This window comes from Dioscorea cayenensis, chromosome 17 (assembly GCF_009730915.1).
Source record: "Dioscorea cayenensis subsp. rotundata cultivar TDr96_F1 chromosome 17, TDr96_F1_v2_PseudoChromosome.rev07_lg8_w22 25.fasta, whole genome shotgun sequence".
NCBI classification, from domain to species: domain Eukaryota; kingdom Viridiplantae; phylum Streptophyta; class Magnoliopsida; order Dioscoreales; family Dioscoreaceae; genus Dioscorea; species Dioscorea cayenensis.
The window spans coordinates 18,667,403-18,685,555 of NC_052487.1; the positions used below are offsets into that span (position 1 = coordinate 18,667,403).

Sequence of the window (18,153 nt, forward strand, 5' to 3'; positions counted from 1 at the left end):
CCCACCATTTAACAAAAAGAAGAGAGACAGGAAGACCTTACTCATAAGGCAGGAAGTGAGTGAGGACAACATAGGCTTCACCAATGGGAGAGTGAACAAGAGAGGTGTATCTATGAGATGCAGTATATGTGGTGTTTATGGCCACAATAAGAGATACCATGGTGGCTTACATGTGAAAAAAATTATACAATAGTTGTATTCATGGAAATGCAAAACTTTATATAACAAATAATTCATTATGTGTTTTGTTTTCAATTTTTTTTAATCTTGGCAGGGAATGAGGCAATAACAATCACAAGCAGTTCAATCAAGCCAAGACAACCCTATGGACTAAACTAAACCCTATGGACTCTTTCTTGTTTGCAATCAATCGATCTATCTTACCTGTGTCCTGCCAAAAATTGGCAAGGTTGATGCTCTGAACAAGGTAGACTAGCAGGATAGCGGAATATCATCTGTATAAGGCTCTGTGCACTTGACACAATAGGTAACTCATCTATTTATTTTTAGCATAAAATTAAAAGCATAATGTGTTAATGTTTTCATCATAAAATTCACAGTCTATGGTGTTGAGCACAAACACCCAACAAGAGGCCTCTAACATTCATGTTGAAGCATCTGCAGTAGTAAAGTATTAGGTTAGTTAATTTTAACTTGTTATGTCATTCTGCATTTTGCTGAATTTTTCCAAAGACATTTTCCAAGTCAGTGTTCTTATTGGTGTTTTAGTTGTAACAATTTTATTTAATTCTTGTTCCATGTTGACTCCAAAGCACAAAAATTTGAGTAGAAACACCCGTCCCATTGAGCCACAACCTGCATGTAAGGCCATGATGAGGAGAGAAAATTGAAGGTGTTGGGAGGCAGAAGCAGGTCATTCTCAAGGCCACAACAACATGCCCCAAAAACTGCTCAAGCCAGTACAAACCATAATGTTTTGAAGCCTCAAGGGACAGGTAAAGAAGGTGATGGTGCAAAGAAAAGGAGTGTATGGATTCCCACTGGTGGTAGAACTTCTTGAACTTATGCTGAATTTTGTCAGACTATGTAATGCAATTAAAATTGTTGTCAAACTTATGTTGAATTGTAATTTTGTGCATAAATTTTTCTGCTGAATTTTGTCAAACTATGTAATGCAATTAAAAGATGTTGTCAAACTTATGTTGAATTGTAATTTTGTGCAAAAAATTTTCTATTGAATTTTGTCAAACTGTGTAATGCAATTAAAAGTTGTTGTCAAACTTATGCTGAATTATAATTTTGTATAGAAGTTTTTGAGCTCATTGACAAACATTGTAATGCAATTAAAAGTTCTGTTGTCAAACATTGTAATGCTATCAAAATCTGTTGTTTAACGGTTGTTTAACACTTGAATTTCCCAAGTTTAATGAATTGCATATCTTTTATCCACTTTTTGTATGTGTTTTTCCTTCTTTTGTTTCTTTTCCCTTTCTTGGTTATTTTGTTCTCTTTTCAATATCATAGGGTTATACAGTCAACCATATAATTAATTTCCTATTGCATTGATGTCTCAAATTTGATATTTAGTCATTGGTTTAGTACTGCAAAAATATTTCAATTATTCTTTGTTGTAGTTATGTGCTAGTGTGTTGAATTGATGTTTACTTTTATTATCAATTAGATGGTAATTATGTATATACTTCATTAATTTGAATCTGACTTAATTATATGGTGAATTGGTTTGAATATTTTTAAAACAATACAGGTTAACTTGAAGTTCTTATTCAACTGTACAAATAAAAGCCTCCCTTTCATCATCCAAACAAAGAAAGAAGATGGAAAATCTAGGTCAACTGTACAAATAAAAGCCTCCCTCTGTAATTCAAAAAACCTCTTCTACATTGCTAGGGAATTTAAAAACAAACTCTTTAGATGAAAGACTCAAAAAAATCTACACAATTAGGCATTTAAAATACCAAATACACATTCGCAGATCATGTTCATCAAGCTTAACAAATTAGGCCATATTTTGATTACAAATCCATGAGGATTTATGAAAAAAAACTTAAGTGATTTGTTGGCTGAGGATTCACAATTCTTTGAAGTTTTTGAAAGGGAGATTAATGGCTAACCAGTCGGAGATGCTTCCTCACATCCAATTCCCTGGCTGTTAGAAGCTCTCCTAATGAAGAGGGAAGAAGATAAAGGTGACATGGCTGTGTTTAATATGACGTGGCCAGTCTCCTGTGATGTGTACGTTGATACATGACATGGACACTCCAACTCACCTTGCCAACGTATAAGGCCTTAATCTGACCAAACTGATTTAAATTGAAGTTTGATGGCTGATTTGAAAATCGACTAAAGTTTAGTGATTTCTCAAAAAAATTTACTCGAAATTTTTGTTTGACATGGTAAGATGGGGTGCATTTTTTTTAAAAAAAAATCAAAGGGAAATTTCAAATCACCTACAAAAGTTGTAGAGATAATAAAAAAGGGAAGTAACCAATGGTCTCTGGGTCAATTGGTACTGGGTCTCTTGCATTGGGCGTTCGTTTCGAGGAGGACCCAAGATCGAATCCCATGTCTAGGCAAGGTGAGGGCACGTGGGCGGGCGTTGAGCTCTGCTCCCCACACATGCACGTCTCTAACTTATCTTTAAATGAGAGGCGTTTGTCGTCTATATGTCAAAAAAAAAAGAGGGGAGTAACCTCAAATATGACGGCCTGACAAAGAATGTGCTTTCCTAACATGAAATAGAGCTGCAATATTCTTAAATCTTTTTACATAATCAACTTGCACATTAGAAAGAGTTGCTAATAATAACTTGCTCTTAGTGATTAATAAGTTAAAATTTGAAATCCCTGACAAATGAGATGCAACCGTTTTGACCGTCCCTAAGTAATTTGATTTAACAACACTCATGCCCCTTCTGTTGTTTTTTTTTTTTAACCAACTTAATGTCTCTCTTAGTCTCAACACTTTTAACACCGTCAGAGTATGGACCAGAATTGCTTATCCATGTGTTAATTCTTTTAATAGGAGATAAATTACTAATTATTTATATGCCAATTTAAAAAGAAACAAAAAATTAGAAAACTCCATCTAGATTTATTTGCTAATCTAACCTTGTTGGGTGTGAGCATATATTCAATTAATTTTTTTAAAAACAAATTCACTGAATTTTTGCAGAAAATGTGTTTAGAAAATAGTTATTATTGTTTGTGAATATACTAAGTTTGTTTTGTAATTTCCCTCATATTTATAAAATTAAACTCAATAATAATATCCTTAAATAATTAAACACTAAAATTATATTTATTTTTGGTGCATGAAATAAAAATTAGTTAGTTTTGCCTTCAGATCAAAATAGCAGTGTATCATATTATCGAAGTCCATATAAGTTAAAGATAAGCTAAAACAATAAATATCTTCAAAGACCAAATGAATATATTTTAAGTTTGACCATAATTTAAAACTAATTTTTTTAATGTATATTTTTATAATTGGCATGTTATTTATTATCCAAAATTTGTTGTTGTGGTTGTTTTGAAAAATTCTCATGATAGGCCTTATCTAAGCTCAATTTGATCTTATCCAAACTCATTCAAAGAATTTCCAAATATTAAACACAAGCTTGAATATGACCCTTCTTTACCAAAAACCCATTTTGTTTGTCAAGAAAATGAAATTCAAACAATAGTCAATAAACAATCTCTTTTTTTTATAGAAACTTTTATAATACTTTCTTTTTCATATCTTGTTCCATCCATTTTTGGTTCCTTTTTTATTGCTATTTTATATTAATTTTATAGGAAAATAAATTAATTAAATATTTTATTCACTGGAAAATTTATTCATAGTATAGAGATTATTAAAAGTAAATATTTAAAAACAACAATCCTATCCTAAAATTAATTCCATTTTAATTAATTTTAAAATTTTCCAATTTGTACCGTTTAGAAACAGTGGGAGAAGATAAGTAGGGGTATGTAAGTAAAAGTATAGTTATTTTTTAAATAAAAGAAATTTCAATGATAAAATAATTGCATGATCCTCATTCCTAAAAAATATCATATGAAGACATTATTTAAAAGATTCTGAAAAAGGTCAAAGTAAAATTCTAAAACTGCACTTTTCATGCATGTAATTCAAATATTTAATCAAATTGACTTTATTAGCCTTTTTTTAATATATATTCTGAAGCATATTTCAAAATATAACTTATATATTTTGACAGTTTATTACATGATTAATAGGTAGTTTTTTTTTATTCAAAATATAACTTAATTTCAGTGTTGATAATATGTGAATGGAAAATTTTGCTGATTATATAAGATATATATATATATACATATATTGTTTTTTATATATATAGATAAATTATGTGAGATGCCATATATAAATAAAGAATTGATACTTTAATTTGTTTGTAATCTCATCCAGAGCAAGTTGAGATTTGAGCTTATTTTTTTAAATAAAAAATACAAATATTTTACACATGGGATTTATCCTCCAGAGGCAATACAACAAGTAATGGTTGGCAAATGATAATTTTTAATGACAAGAAAGTAAAATCATCACTCGATTTATCTTGTATATAGAAATATAAATTTTAAAATTTGGAATATTTTAAAAATTTAAAAATATGAATATTCATTAAAAAAAACAAAAACACAAAAAAAAGCCATAGTGCCATAGTCCTCATGAAATGAACCACAGGAGAGAATTTGACAATTGTACCCTTCACATATTGACCCTATTACTCCTCAAGAGCTACCTCTCTTGTGGTGGGTCCCCCACCATCTAATTATCTTTATTTTCCCGTTTGTCTTCTATTTTATTTTTAAAAAAGATAATTTGCTAAAATGTTATTTATCTATTTATTTACAACTTTATAATATTCAAATTAATAAATAACTTCCTACACCTTTTTTTAATTATCAATAGATCTTAATTTTTAATTTGTATTTTTTGAAATATTATTTATCTTTTGTCCCATCAGTATTTTATGTACTGCTTTTGTTTCATCGTGATTCTCATTTTTCTGTTTTTTTAAGGTTGGTGATGTAATATTTTTTTTATCTATTTTTTAATTTTTATTTAGTATTTTGATTTGTTTAATATTTATTTAAATATCTTATTTAATGAAAATTGTGGTTTTTTTACCGTGTGAGAGAGCTAAATAAAATACACTTTTTACACCAATGCATTAGTCAAATTCTTAGAGATTTGGGTTGCTTGATGAACTGATTTTAAGTTTTAATATATATGTATGGCAAAAAAAAAAAAATACTAAATGAAGTACTCCTTCGTTTCATATTAAATATTAAAGATATTATTAAAGCTTTTGAAATCTTTAAAAAATTATTATAAGATATTTTTAGCCTTATTAAAGTTATTTACTTCTATTAATGCACACACCTTTCATGAGAAAAAAGATAAAATTGGAAAAAAAGATATTTTTTATAATTTTTAAAAATAATAAATAATTAAAAAAACAAATTTTTTTAATTGTAACAATTAATATGAAATAGATAGAGTAATTTTTTTACTCTTTCAAAAATAATGGGTCACCACTTTTCTATTAGAAAAATAATAACTTTTTCCCATGTTAAGTGACATGCCGAAGGATTAACTTTCTGGCACAATATTAGTTGAAACATGAATTATTTATTTTATAAAATAAATAATATTAAAAATAACTGATCAAAGGTGTAAAAAAAAAAAAAAAGACTTTCTGACTTTCTGGTACCTAATGGATAATTTGAAAACAAAAAATTCTTAAAAATATTTTTTTAAAAAAATATCTTATAATATAAATATTATCTATTAAAGTTGAAAGATATCTCTCCATTTATATATATATATATATATATTATATAATTTTTAAGGAATCTTTCACTTTTTCAGGTTGGTGCTTCTCCGGGTTCCAATCCGCAGCCGGAATTACTTACCTTTTATTTTATTTATTTATTTATTTTTAATTTTATTTCTTTTAAATAATTATATTTATTTATTTTTGCATTTTTGTTGGCTTTTAAGCAACGAGAGGGCTCGCATTACTGAGTAAGCGATGTGGTGACCGATGACCACGCCAAGCGAGGCCGCTCCCGGCGCCGTCCCGCCGCAGCCCCCCGCTGCACCGCCGCCGGCGCCGGAGCCTGAGCCGGATCGGGCTCAGGCTCCGGAACCAGCTCCGGCTCCGGCTCCGGCTCCGGCTCCGGTGGCGATACTGGTACCATCTGTGACGGTGGTCCAGAAGGTTGAGACGGTGATCGATGTGAAGTACTGCGGTGGAGCCGGTGCGGATGCTGATGACGCCGAATCGGAGAAGGTTTGCCGGATCTGCCATCTTAGCCCCGACCTCTCCGGCGTCGGCGGCGGGGCGGAGGGCTGTGAGTTGATACAGATAGGCTGCGGGTGCCGCGGTGAGCTTGGGATCGCTCATCGTCACTGTGCCGAGGCCTGGTTCCGGGTCAAGGGCAATAGGTATTGTCCCTCTTTCTCTCTCTCTCTCTCTCGTGCTTTGAGATTTGGGCTTTCATCTCATTGGGTTATGGAAACGATGGTCCAAGATGTAAAACTAGGGTTTGTCTTTAGTGTTGAATAGGTAAAACGTTGATTTTTCTTTGGAGCATGACAGTCGACATCTGTATGTTATTATCATATAATTCTTATAGAATGAAACCGATATGGATGGCATCTAGGGATTAGTTCAACGTTTTTTATCATCCGAGTGATTAAGCCTATGCTGATGAGACTTTTCTAATCGGTTGCATTTGTTGCTTTAGTAAAAACATTGTATTTTTTTTTTGTTTGTTGTTTGTTTCTGTTTGCTTGCTTGTTGCTACTTTCTTTGGATTATTTTATTTGGTATTTGACATTCAGGGTATTTGTTAGTTTTTTATATAATTGTTAAAAAATAAAAAATAAAAAATCCAAATGGAGGCACTAGTTCAAGCCTTTTGACCATCTAATGGTTGAGCCTATACTGAAAGAATTTTGAGTTTGAAACTTGGAATTATGTCTTGATCAGTTTAATAGTATTTGTGTCTTTATTGCATATTGGAGTACTAAGGATGTGGCTTGTGTTATCCAAGTAAATTACTATTTTGGTTTCTTAGACACTCAATACTTGACAATTTGCAAGCATCAGTGTCATCTAAGCTAGCGAAGTGATGTAATGACAAATGGACAATTTTTCTAACAATGTTGTGAAGGCGGCAAGGCGGCGCCTATGTGGTGGATAACCTAACCACTTAGGTGTCTAGACAGACCGCTTAGTCACTAAGGCGGCAAAGAATGCGGTAAAATTAGTATTATGATGTTATTTTTTAATTCTTGATAGATTGAGTGAAGTTATCAATAAATTACTAAATAAAAAAAATTGGATGTAGGAGATGTTTCATAACTCTAAAGTAGGCAATCTAAAGATTAAAAAATATATGATTGAGAAATTAATTTGCACCTGAAACGTATGATGATGAAATTACTAAACCAGAAAGCCATTCATTGGCTTGATAAAAAAACATGAATAGGATTTTTTTTTTTTTACATGGCAATGGATTTAATTGAGATGTTTCTCTTGGTCTCGCCATACCAAATAAAATAAGCAGAACTAGTTGACTGAATTGCACACTATTCTTCCATTAATTGTTTAGGTATGGGTAGGTGGCGTCCTAGTGAAGTAGGCAATTGACTGGGTATGAGTAACTGATTGACTATTGATTAATTACCGTCATGCGGAAACATACAAGGCAGACACCTTTCACAACGTTGTTTCCTCATGACTGATAACTTGTTTTAAACTTTTACTGGGTTCATATTCAGGCTGATTCTTTTGTTTCAATAACAATCCTTGTCCTTGTAATTACCATCAGGCAGTATTTCTAAGAACTATTGCCTAGATTCTAGAAATTCTTGGCTTCGTATTGATGTTTATTCTTCTTTGCCATGGAAATTCCCTGCCATTTCGTTGAAGGGTTTATGTCTTAGGCTTCATATTTTGTCATTGTAGATGTGAATATACATTGACTTAGATAAGTCCATTGTTTCCACCTGTGCAAATCATACTTGAAATTAATCTTGTTTATTGTCATTGTCCTTCCAATATACATAGATGAATAAATTTGAGAAATTGTCACTTTCCTTCCTTTGTGTTCGTATGGATTTTCCCTAATACAATGCTCCTAGACAATTTTAATTTCACTACTCATCATTATCTTTCCATATATTGTCAAAGAAAAAAATTCTAAATAATGTCAAGTAGAAGATTCAGAGAACAACTGATTTCTTTGGTAGTGGATGCCTAACTGGTTGATTGAAAAGGTTGTGTTTATGCTATTAATTAAATTATTTACTGATTGTACTAGCTTACTATTTTTATGCTTGAAAATCACAAAATGTTGATGAGGAAGAGGTTCACTTGAAGTGGGCTGAAAGAGACAAGGGCAGGGGAAAAAATTGAGAAGTAAAAAAGAAGATTGACTTAAGCAGTCATCCATGATTAAATATATATATATATATATTTGACTGATAACGTAAGAGTATATCGAGAGATGGCTGTAGAAGATTGTTAGATTCTCATATATTTAAGCAAGAATTACCTGTTTGCATCCATTTGTCTGCAATTTTGAATTCATCACGTCTGTGGATTAAATCCACTTATACCCAATAGTCATTCATATTAGTTTTCTTTCATTAGTAATATTGCCCAGCCATCAAAATTATTAAAGAGACTGTAAGCGTGAGTATACATTAATTGTGTCACCTTTCTTTTCTGCAAATAGTTTTAAGAATTTAGCTTGAGACTGGATAGGTAGGATTGTTGACTTGAGGCTGCTAAAATTGTTAAAAAATCTTTCCTCTTGTAAATTGTATTCAATGTTGTTGACGAGGATAGTAGAAACAATGTCAACTTTCTGTCAGATGGAATGGCACATGCAGCAGGCTCCAATAATACAGTTCAAAGATCAAACCGGAGAATGTAGCTCCTTGTGTTCTTGTTCTTTGAATAAAACCGTTATGTGCCTGCTAATATTTGCAAGTGTTTGGAATTTCTGTTTTGAAAGAATTAACAAGAAGAGCGATTGAGGCATTCTTGTTTTTTCACTTTGTATATCTTGAGAGTATTTGCTGAAATACTTCAGAAATGGTGTTCATTACCCACTTCCTTTTCACCATTTAGAGATCAAGAAGTGCTTAGCCACTCAAGCTTTTGTATATATTTGTTCAATGCTAGCCATTCAACCTTAGATTTGAATGAAAATTTCATTATGATCTGATATTTCAAACACACCCATCAGCCTCCCATGGCCAACAGATATTCTACCTGGAAACAGTTCGCTGGGTTTCCTCCATATCTGGAGAGAGTAAATTGCCATGATCTTTATCCCAGTGGTTTGGTTGTTTAATATGATAGCATATAAGAGGCAGTTGATCTATGGAACTTCCTGAAATTAAAAGTTCGAACTCCTGAAATTGGTCTTTCACATGGCAATTCCTTCATTCATCTGCATTTCAATCCATGGCCAACTTCCAACAGCTTGTCGATGTGTTTGTTTTGCTGTGGTATTCCTCTATTTAATTGAACATGCTTATATTGAAACTCATTCATATTTATTATTCATTTAATTCATTCCTTACTATTATCTTTTGTGTGCGTGTTTAATCAATTTATTTTATTTTTGTCTTGTCTGATTATCATAAATAATGAACACTAAGTTGACTTTAGTGCTAGTTTTATATATAATAAAAGGTAGACATTTTGTTCTTCTTGACTCAGACCTCCTTTAGTACTTCAATGACACTGAGCCCACCCTCATGACTAGTTTATTTCATTCCTTACTATTATCTTTTACGTGTTTGTGTGATTCATTTATTTTATTTTTGTCTTTTCTGATTATCATAAATAATGAACAGTGACTTGATTGTAGTGCTAGTTTTATATATAATAAAGGTTGACATGTTGTTTCTTCTTGACTCAGACCTTCTTTAGCACCTGAATGACACTGAGCCCACCCTCATGATTAGTTGGATATGTCTGCCTGGAAATCTCACCGCATATAATGAATGCACTGTTTGTTTTCATCTCAATTGGAATTTTGGTCTACCATCTAACCTTTAATAAGGGAAATACTTACAATGGGATCTGTTTTGCTGTGAAGTTTATTGTGAGTAACATTTTTGTTAAGTTTTGCTGTTGAATGTTGTACCTTCTCTAGCCTTGGCTTGCATGTGTGTCAAAAATATTCTGAGAATGGAAGGCCTCAGATTATGCTGTTGAAGCATTTCTAGATACTCAATTTTGCATAAAAGTAGCATAATTTTTTATGTTACTTTATGAGATTAATCTACCAAAACCACTCAACTATTTGGAAGACTTGAATGACATTGTTGTGTACCTGTGGTTGTTTTCCTGTCATTGGGTAATTCTTACCAACTTGAGCACACCGCTTTTATATGGAATAACTGTAATAGTTATGCAGCTCTTACTATTGTGGGTAATTTTTTTTATTATCTATTTGCTGTCCCTGATTAACTGCCAAACCTGAATATGATTTTATTTTGTGCAACCAAGAAATTTGGTTATATTATGAATAATTAAAATGGTATTCTTGTAAGTTCATATCTAATGTGACAATAGAGTGATACCCATAATCTTGTTTACCTCGTTGATATGTGCTTTTACTGCACTATGTTCTGATAAGCATCTTCAGTGTGTGTTGTTCTTTTTGCATTGCCTAGCTTCAGAGATTATTTCCTCCACTTCCGTCATAGTTTTCATGAAAGTGCATTGTTGAGGTTATTTCAAATTGTTTGAATCATCAGCATCATATTTGATCATTAGTTTTCCCCATGTAAATTGCAAATAATGTTTCTTTATATTAGAATTCGCTACTAATGCTATTGCCACTTGTTGCTCCTTCTAGTGGAAAAAGCAAATTTGATGAGGATGTTCACATCCCACACACACCCATCATGCACATCCTGCTTTTTTATGTAGTACATATTCCGTGTGGCTGTCATATGTATACATTTCTCTACAACAAGTTAATTGCTTCTGCATCTCTATAGAGATTGTAATTTCATAAATGCTTACATAAGACCTATTTATTTATGCCTATGTCAAGTTTGATTTCTACCAATGGCATTTGAAAATAATAGAGAATATTGCAAGTGGTGGAAAGTTTTTATATTTCCACCTCCATAATACTGTATATAAGGAATTAATGTAATTTTTTTCACTAGTGTAATTGTTTGCAGTGTTTTGCTAAATGCAGGTGTTGTGAAATCTGTGGAGTGAATGCAAAAAACATCACCGGCGAGGACGACAGCGGCTTTATGGAGGAGTGGCATGAAAGGAGAATGTTCAGCAATAGAAGGCGAAGAAACTTCTCCGAGGGTGGCAGCTGTTGGAGAGGTCAGCCCTGTTGTAATTTCTTGATGGCCTGCCTGGTTATAGCTTTCATTCTTCCATGGTTCTTCCGAGTAAATATTTTCTGAGATAGCAATTGGCACGTCAGAGTTCTTTCGGTTGGACTTGGTCTGAAATTGAAGCAATGGTTTATATGTATAGCTTGGTTTTAGAATTCGATAACACTAAATTAAGGTAAATAGATTTACTGGGTTTCTTTTGTCGGTGTTTCGGGGATTAATTAAAGAGCAACACAGTTGTACATATATATAAATATATGTATATATATTTTTTCTTGTTTCTCAATTTGGGAAAGAACTGAGTATTTATCAGTGAGTTTTTATTAGTCTTGATTATAGAAATTTGTTTTGAATTATTATTGATGTGTTATAGGTAGGAAGCTGCAGTTTATGAATATATTGATGTGTTTATTGATGTTTTTCCTCTTTGTTGAATAGTTTCTCTAAAAACCAGAGTTTTTTCTTTGAGCAATTTATAGAAAAAGATGTAGGACTTTGGTGTTTGGGTTGTGTTTCAACTGTTTTAATCCTAACCTTGCCTGTGAACACACAAAATCAGGTTTGAATTGTCTCACTCTCACTAATTCTTTTCATAAGACTTTAATTGAAGAAATAATTAATTTTTTTTTATCACTCGTCATTAATTAAAAGAAGGCATAATTTGAATATTAAAATAGTTATTTTAATTAACACTAGATAAGTAACAACTTCAAGTTAAATTTTAAGTTTTAATTTTTAAAAAAGAAAAAAACCTTGGATAAATCATGTAAACCCCACACCAGAGTCAAGGTCCAAGACTACCTTTTCTTGATAAAACCGGACAAGCAGAGGTTCTTTGGGGCTACACTTTTAACTTCTAACTAGCAAGGCGGCCCGCATTAATGTTGCGGTTCTTTGTAAATATATAAATAGATTTATTTTTTTCATAAATTGGAGTTACTAAATATGGAAAACAATTTGGAATCCTATGATACAAATAAATCTTTGTCTTTCAATTTAGTTACAATCTCGATCTATTAATATTGCACGTTAATTACTCTAAATATTATTTATCAAAAATGATAAATAATAATGGCAAGGCTGAATATAAATTCTTATATATTTTAATGTTAGTGATGAGTTAATGTAATTCAAGTAAAGATACTTTTATGTCAACATATATTTTTACTCCAAATATACTTTTATATCAACATGCCTACATATCACCACATGTCTCACAACCACAACAAATCACAATTATCTAAACCAACCAGCTTAGACCAAAGTACCCTAATTCAAATGGCACCTCCTACCACCAAGACTTGATATTAAAAGCTAGGATTAGGGTTTTGAGTCACACCCACTTATATGAGGATGTAGGGATTTTTTGTATTTTTTTTTTTTTGTTGCATGGGCATCATAGAGTGAGAGTTTGAAGAGATTGCAATGCAAGAATGAGTTGCTTGCTATAAAACTCTTGAAATTAACACTCTCCAACACCAAAAAGGAAAGAAAAAGTATATATACATACCTAATTAAAATTGTTTTTCACTTTAAAATAATACCATGTATGTACATATAATGTTTTTACCATCATTTGGATTTTTTTTCTTCATGCAACATTTGCCAATGTAATATTGGTTGGGGTTTGGCCTTCTCACCATTCATTTCTGGTATGGTTTTTCAAAAGTATCTCTTTATATAATGCATCTTTGATCAGAAATGTTAAGGGCATTTTTATGGCCCTTTCTAATATGAAGATCAGATTTGTTTTGTTTTTAAATTTATTTTTAGTAAATTAACATATATAATATTAAGCTTTATCAAAATGACTTGAATGATCTCACATGTCATTGGATAGACGTAATTTTTTTGGTGGGGTACCTTATTATGCCCGTGCTTCATTTTGAGCACCTTTTTTCAATTCATATCAAAATGAGTACTTTAATTTAATTTGCTTTCACAGGGAGGGCACTGGGGCTATTCCGGTGATTAAATGCTGACGTGTCTATCGGAGATCTGACATGGAATACTAATTTTCACTTGACTTGCACAAGTGGAAAAGCCACGTGGACAACTTATCCACGCCACCAAAAGAAGGACACGTGGATGAGCCCCTTCTTCTTCTACTTCTTCTTCTTCTTCTTCTTCTTCTTTTCCCCCAACAAGGCTGGCGGTCCATTTTAGGCTAGCAAAGTTGCTCCGTGAGCAAAGAGCGCTGCTAGACTTGTGAGTCATGGAGGTCAGCTTTATTCTACTAGATCTGGCTGTGCCGATGGAGTTTCTACAGGAGAAAGGACATATATAGATGTTGAGCTCGGTGTTGACACCACCACCAAAGCTGGAGCTGGATTTTTTTTTTGTCTTTCTTGTCATCTGGCTTCTTATCGAACACTCTGAAGATGTCTTTTCAGCATTTTGAAGAGGAAGGAGAGGATGCGGAGGAGCTGGGTATGGAGAGGGTGGAGGGGCATAATCAGAGGGTGGTGGTAGTGATGGGGGATGGGAGGAGAGAATGTGAAGAGGAAGAAGAACAATACTCCTTGCTTTTTCTCTATAGAAGGGTTGTTTACCATCCATGGTGAAGAGGAGGAAGAAGAACAAGCTCATCCGTGGTGAGAAGGTTGGGTTCCGACATAGAAAGGTTGTTTACCATCCATAACCCAAACTCACAAGAGGAACAATACTCCTTGCTTTTCCTCTATGTGTTTTGCCTTTCTTCTTCTAAACTACAGTCCATCAACAAGATGAAGATGAAAATCAATGAAGATGAGAAGATGAAGACTTATGTGTGTGTGTGTGTGTGTGTGTGAAATAATGGAGAAGATGAAGAGAAATTAATGAAGGGTTGGAAGGATGAAATATATGGAAAATGAGGAAGTGGTTGAGAACTTGAGAATGTGGCAAGCTTTAGAAGAAAGAGAGAGACATATATGCCTCTGTAACTTGGTTTCCAAGGTAATTGTGCTTTCTTTTTGAGAACTTTGGCTGGAGTCATGGTTATGGCAAACAAGTCGCAGTGGTGGAGAAAGGATATCTCTGCTTTCTCAGGGAAGAAGAAGAAGAAGAAGAAGAAGAAGAAGAAGAAGAAGAAGAAAAAGTGGAACTCTGCTCTTTCTGAGAATGTAAAAGAAGGCGAAGAAGTACAAGGGGAGAAGAAGGGGCTAGCGTCCACGTGGCTTTCTTTTGGTGATGTGGATAAGTTGTCCACGTAGCCTTTCCACGTGGGCAAGTCAAGTGGAAATTAGGATTCCACGTCATATATCCGGTGGACATGTCAGCATTTAATCACCGGAATAGCCCCAGTGCCCTCCCTGTGAAAGCAAATTAAAATAAAATACTCATTTTGATACAAATTGAAAAAAGGTGCTCAAAATAAAGCATGAGCATAATAAGGTACCCCACCAAAAAAAAATACCCCATGATTAAGAGAGATGCCCTACAAAATTATGAATTTTTAAAAATAAAAAATAAGAATTGTCTTTACATCTAGAAAATTTTGTTAGTTTAGTTATTTCTTAGATATGAGTTAATTTCAAAAGTAAAAGGAATAAATATAAATTGCACACTGATAACATTAGTAAATACTAATAATATATAAATTATTATTATTATTATTATATATATATATAGAAGTGTTGGAGTGGGTGATGTTGATATGAAAATAAAGTTTAGTTGAGTCAATTCAGTCAGCGAGAGGACTTTGCCTAATCAAACATGTAGATGTTGGTGCATGAACAAATATGTAGGGATCAACCCCCTTAATCAAATTTAAGTGAGAAAGAAAAAAAAATCCAATTAATTGTTCATATTTTTTTGCCTTTGCACATATAATAAAGCATAGTCTATGGATTTGGCTGGATGGGATTACTGAAGAGTCATGAAGGCAACATCAATTTTGGTTCTCCTAAAAGAATACTTGGGAAGGTTCGTGCACAACAATTAAAAAAAACCTCCTAATTGAAAATTGAAAGATAAGATTTAATAGTTAATTAAATTTTTCCACAATAATCAAAGAATTAATTAATTGTAAATCTATGAAGTGCTAAGTGATGTTGTGGTCCTTTGCCTACAAAAATTGGATGTTGGAGGTCATTGTCTATCACATTGAATTAATCAAATAATTAACGTTATAAAATTAATTAGTTATCGATTTACATGACATATAAATTGGGTTAATCATTACATGAGGACAAAAACATGTGGTTTCTGAGCATTCAATAATCTGTTTCCAAAACTTTCCACTTAAAAAACTAATTGTAATGAGTTCCACTTCGACGTGATAGCATGTCCTGCAATTTCTTTATCTCTCATGTCCATATTCGATGCAATTAATCATCTAAACACTGTTAATCTATGATTTTTTTACTTAATTTTATGATTTGTTTGTTAATCTCCAAGTTTACGCTGTGAGTGCTGCGATTTGCTCCTACTGCTTGTTATGATATATTAGTAACTACAATGTTAACATTTGGATTTCTCTCACATGTAGTATGGTGATTGGGCACTAAGTTTATGATTTTCTTTCTTTGATATAAAAATAAACTTCATTTGAGTCAACTCGGTAGGCGAGAGGACTTTGCATGGTAAAAAGCATGGATTGCATAACATAAGCTAATGATGTTCGACAATTATAGTGTTGAAACTAATAAAAAAAAAATGTGAAAAAAAAAGTTTTATTGCAAGCTGTCAAAGTTTTAGACTTCCATAAGAGAAGAGAATTCCAACATTAGGGCTTTAATGGTTGAATGTAAGCAACATCCAACAGCTCCGTGAGTTACTTTTGAAGTTCTTGCAACTCCAGTAGGGACATTCGATAAGGGGTGTCTGACTGTTGCAAAGCAATTTTTGGATATCAAATGGACCTCTTCATATGGTAATCTTAATGTGGCCTGAAAAGGCATTCATTTACGGTGAATAGATCACACAATAATTGACAAAATATTGAATACAAAAAAACCAAAAATTATATTTTCCATACAGAACAATAAAAAAACCAAGCAAATTATGAATCCCTCTCCACACATAGTTTCCCTTCCCTACACATAAATACCAATCTTATTCTCCTCTGCATTTAAAAACAAAACCCAAAAAACAAGAAACTCAAATGTTAAATCAAAATTCAAGCAGATACATTTAAATGATAAAAAAAGTATTTGAGCTATTCTTCTCTCCAATCTAATACATGTCAACAAAAACTAAACCAACATATCTTGAACCAAAATTTAATGGCAAAAGTAAAATAAACAAATAAAAAATTTGAAAGAAAGCCATACCTTTCTTGAGTCCTTCTTCTTCCTAATCTCATATCTCACATGAACAAAATCTAAACCAAAACAAAAATTTAAATCAAAATTCAAGAGAAATAATGAAAAAAATAATACCTTTCTTAATCTCACCTCCTCTCTAGTCTTATATCTCCTGGGAGATAATTTTTCAAGTTATCTTCGAATGCACCTCACTGAGATATTTCACCCATGTGAATATAGACATGTTAGAACTTTGATCAAGGAGCTAATTTCAGCTCTAATGGATTAATGTGGAGAATTCGTCAAAGGCATCACCAGTTCTTGGATCAACAATCTTGCGGCCCACAAAGGCTAAAATCATGATTGTGGAAGTTGGAGAACATGATAAGGCAAACATAAGACTTAAAGGTGAAAAAACTATGGTGAACAACGTCTGGGTAGATTGAGCCGGGCGCAATGTGGAAGTCTTTGTAGGCAAATTCCATCTCACACACCAACTATTTGATGAAACTCCAAAATAATTTAAAAAAAAAATTCAAAACTATGAATACAAAGAAGCTTCAAAGAAAACCCACACAAATTAACTTTGTAATTGTATACTCAAAAGAGAATCACTTTGAAGAATTTCAAATCTTTATATCACCATATGCCATGCTTTCTATTATGTTTTTCTAAGATTAAAAAGATATGAAAAAGACTAACAATATATTCCCTTATATAAACCACTTTCATCTATAAACCTTCAATTGTCTTTTCACAAGCGCCACCCTCAATGTCGGAGTTCACCATGGATTCAAACTGAAGGCCGATCCAACGGAGGAGAGGCAGAGTAAAGGAAGCCATTGTGTCAGCACCACTAATCGGAATGAAAGAGGCAGTCTCGAAAGAAATGGATGGCAATGTTCTTGCTTTCGATCTTGGCCTTGAGCTTCTTAATCAAGGTCTTGAAGAGGTTTTCTTATTCTTTGACATAGTATGGTGCCTAATATTTTAGAATTTTAAATTATCTTAGCTTTATTAGCTATTTTAGTTTTATTTAATTATCTAGTATTTTGTAATTATTTTAATTATTTTAGTTTTATTTACTATTTTGTCCTTAGTCAAGGCCTCTATAAATATTTGTTTTAGGGTTTGTAAATAGGGATAGATGAATTGAATTGAATTTTCTTGTTTCTTGTGAGTTCTTGAACTAGAACTGCGTATCGGCTGCGTCAGGTGGTATCAGAGAGAGGATATCAACTGGTGGCGACGGTGATGGTCTTCGTGACATTGATCAGGAGGCTAAAGCCCCTCTGGGGGATGAGGCGTTACAACGACTGGAGTGATGTCTGGAGTAACGTATGGATCTCAGATTCCAGCGTTTTGAAGAGCGCTTTGAAGAACTTGTGGATCGTCTGGATGCTCTAGGAATTAATACACACAGGAGGCGGGTTGACAATAGAAGGCCGGGTGTGGAGTTGGCTTGCGGTGATCCTATTAACAGACGTGGTCGTGTTCCTAACTATAGATAGATTGTCTACGACGA

At 32.8% G+C, this 18,153-nt stretch overlaps 1 protein-coding gene across 1 annotated transcript; it reads left to right on the top strand.

Annotated features, from left to right (window-relative positions):
* The first annotated feature begins 6,046 nt into the window (after nucleotides 1-6,046).
* LOC120280156 lies at nucleotides 6,047-11,713 on the top strand. Its single transcript, XM_039286899.1, has 2 exons — nucleotides 6,047-6,453; nucleotides 11,247-11,713. Exons 1-2 carry the CDS (start codon nucleotides 6,050-6,052, stop codon nucleotides 11,467-11,469), a joined length of 627 nt encoding a protein of 208 aa, XP_039142833.1. The 5' UTR covers nucleotides 6,047-6,049; the 3' UTR covers nucleotides 11,470-11,713.
* The last annotated feature ends 6,440 nt before the right edge of the window (nucleotides 11,714-18,153 follow it).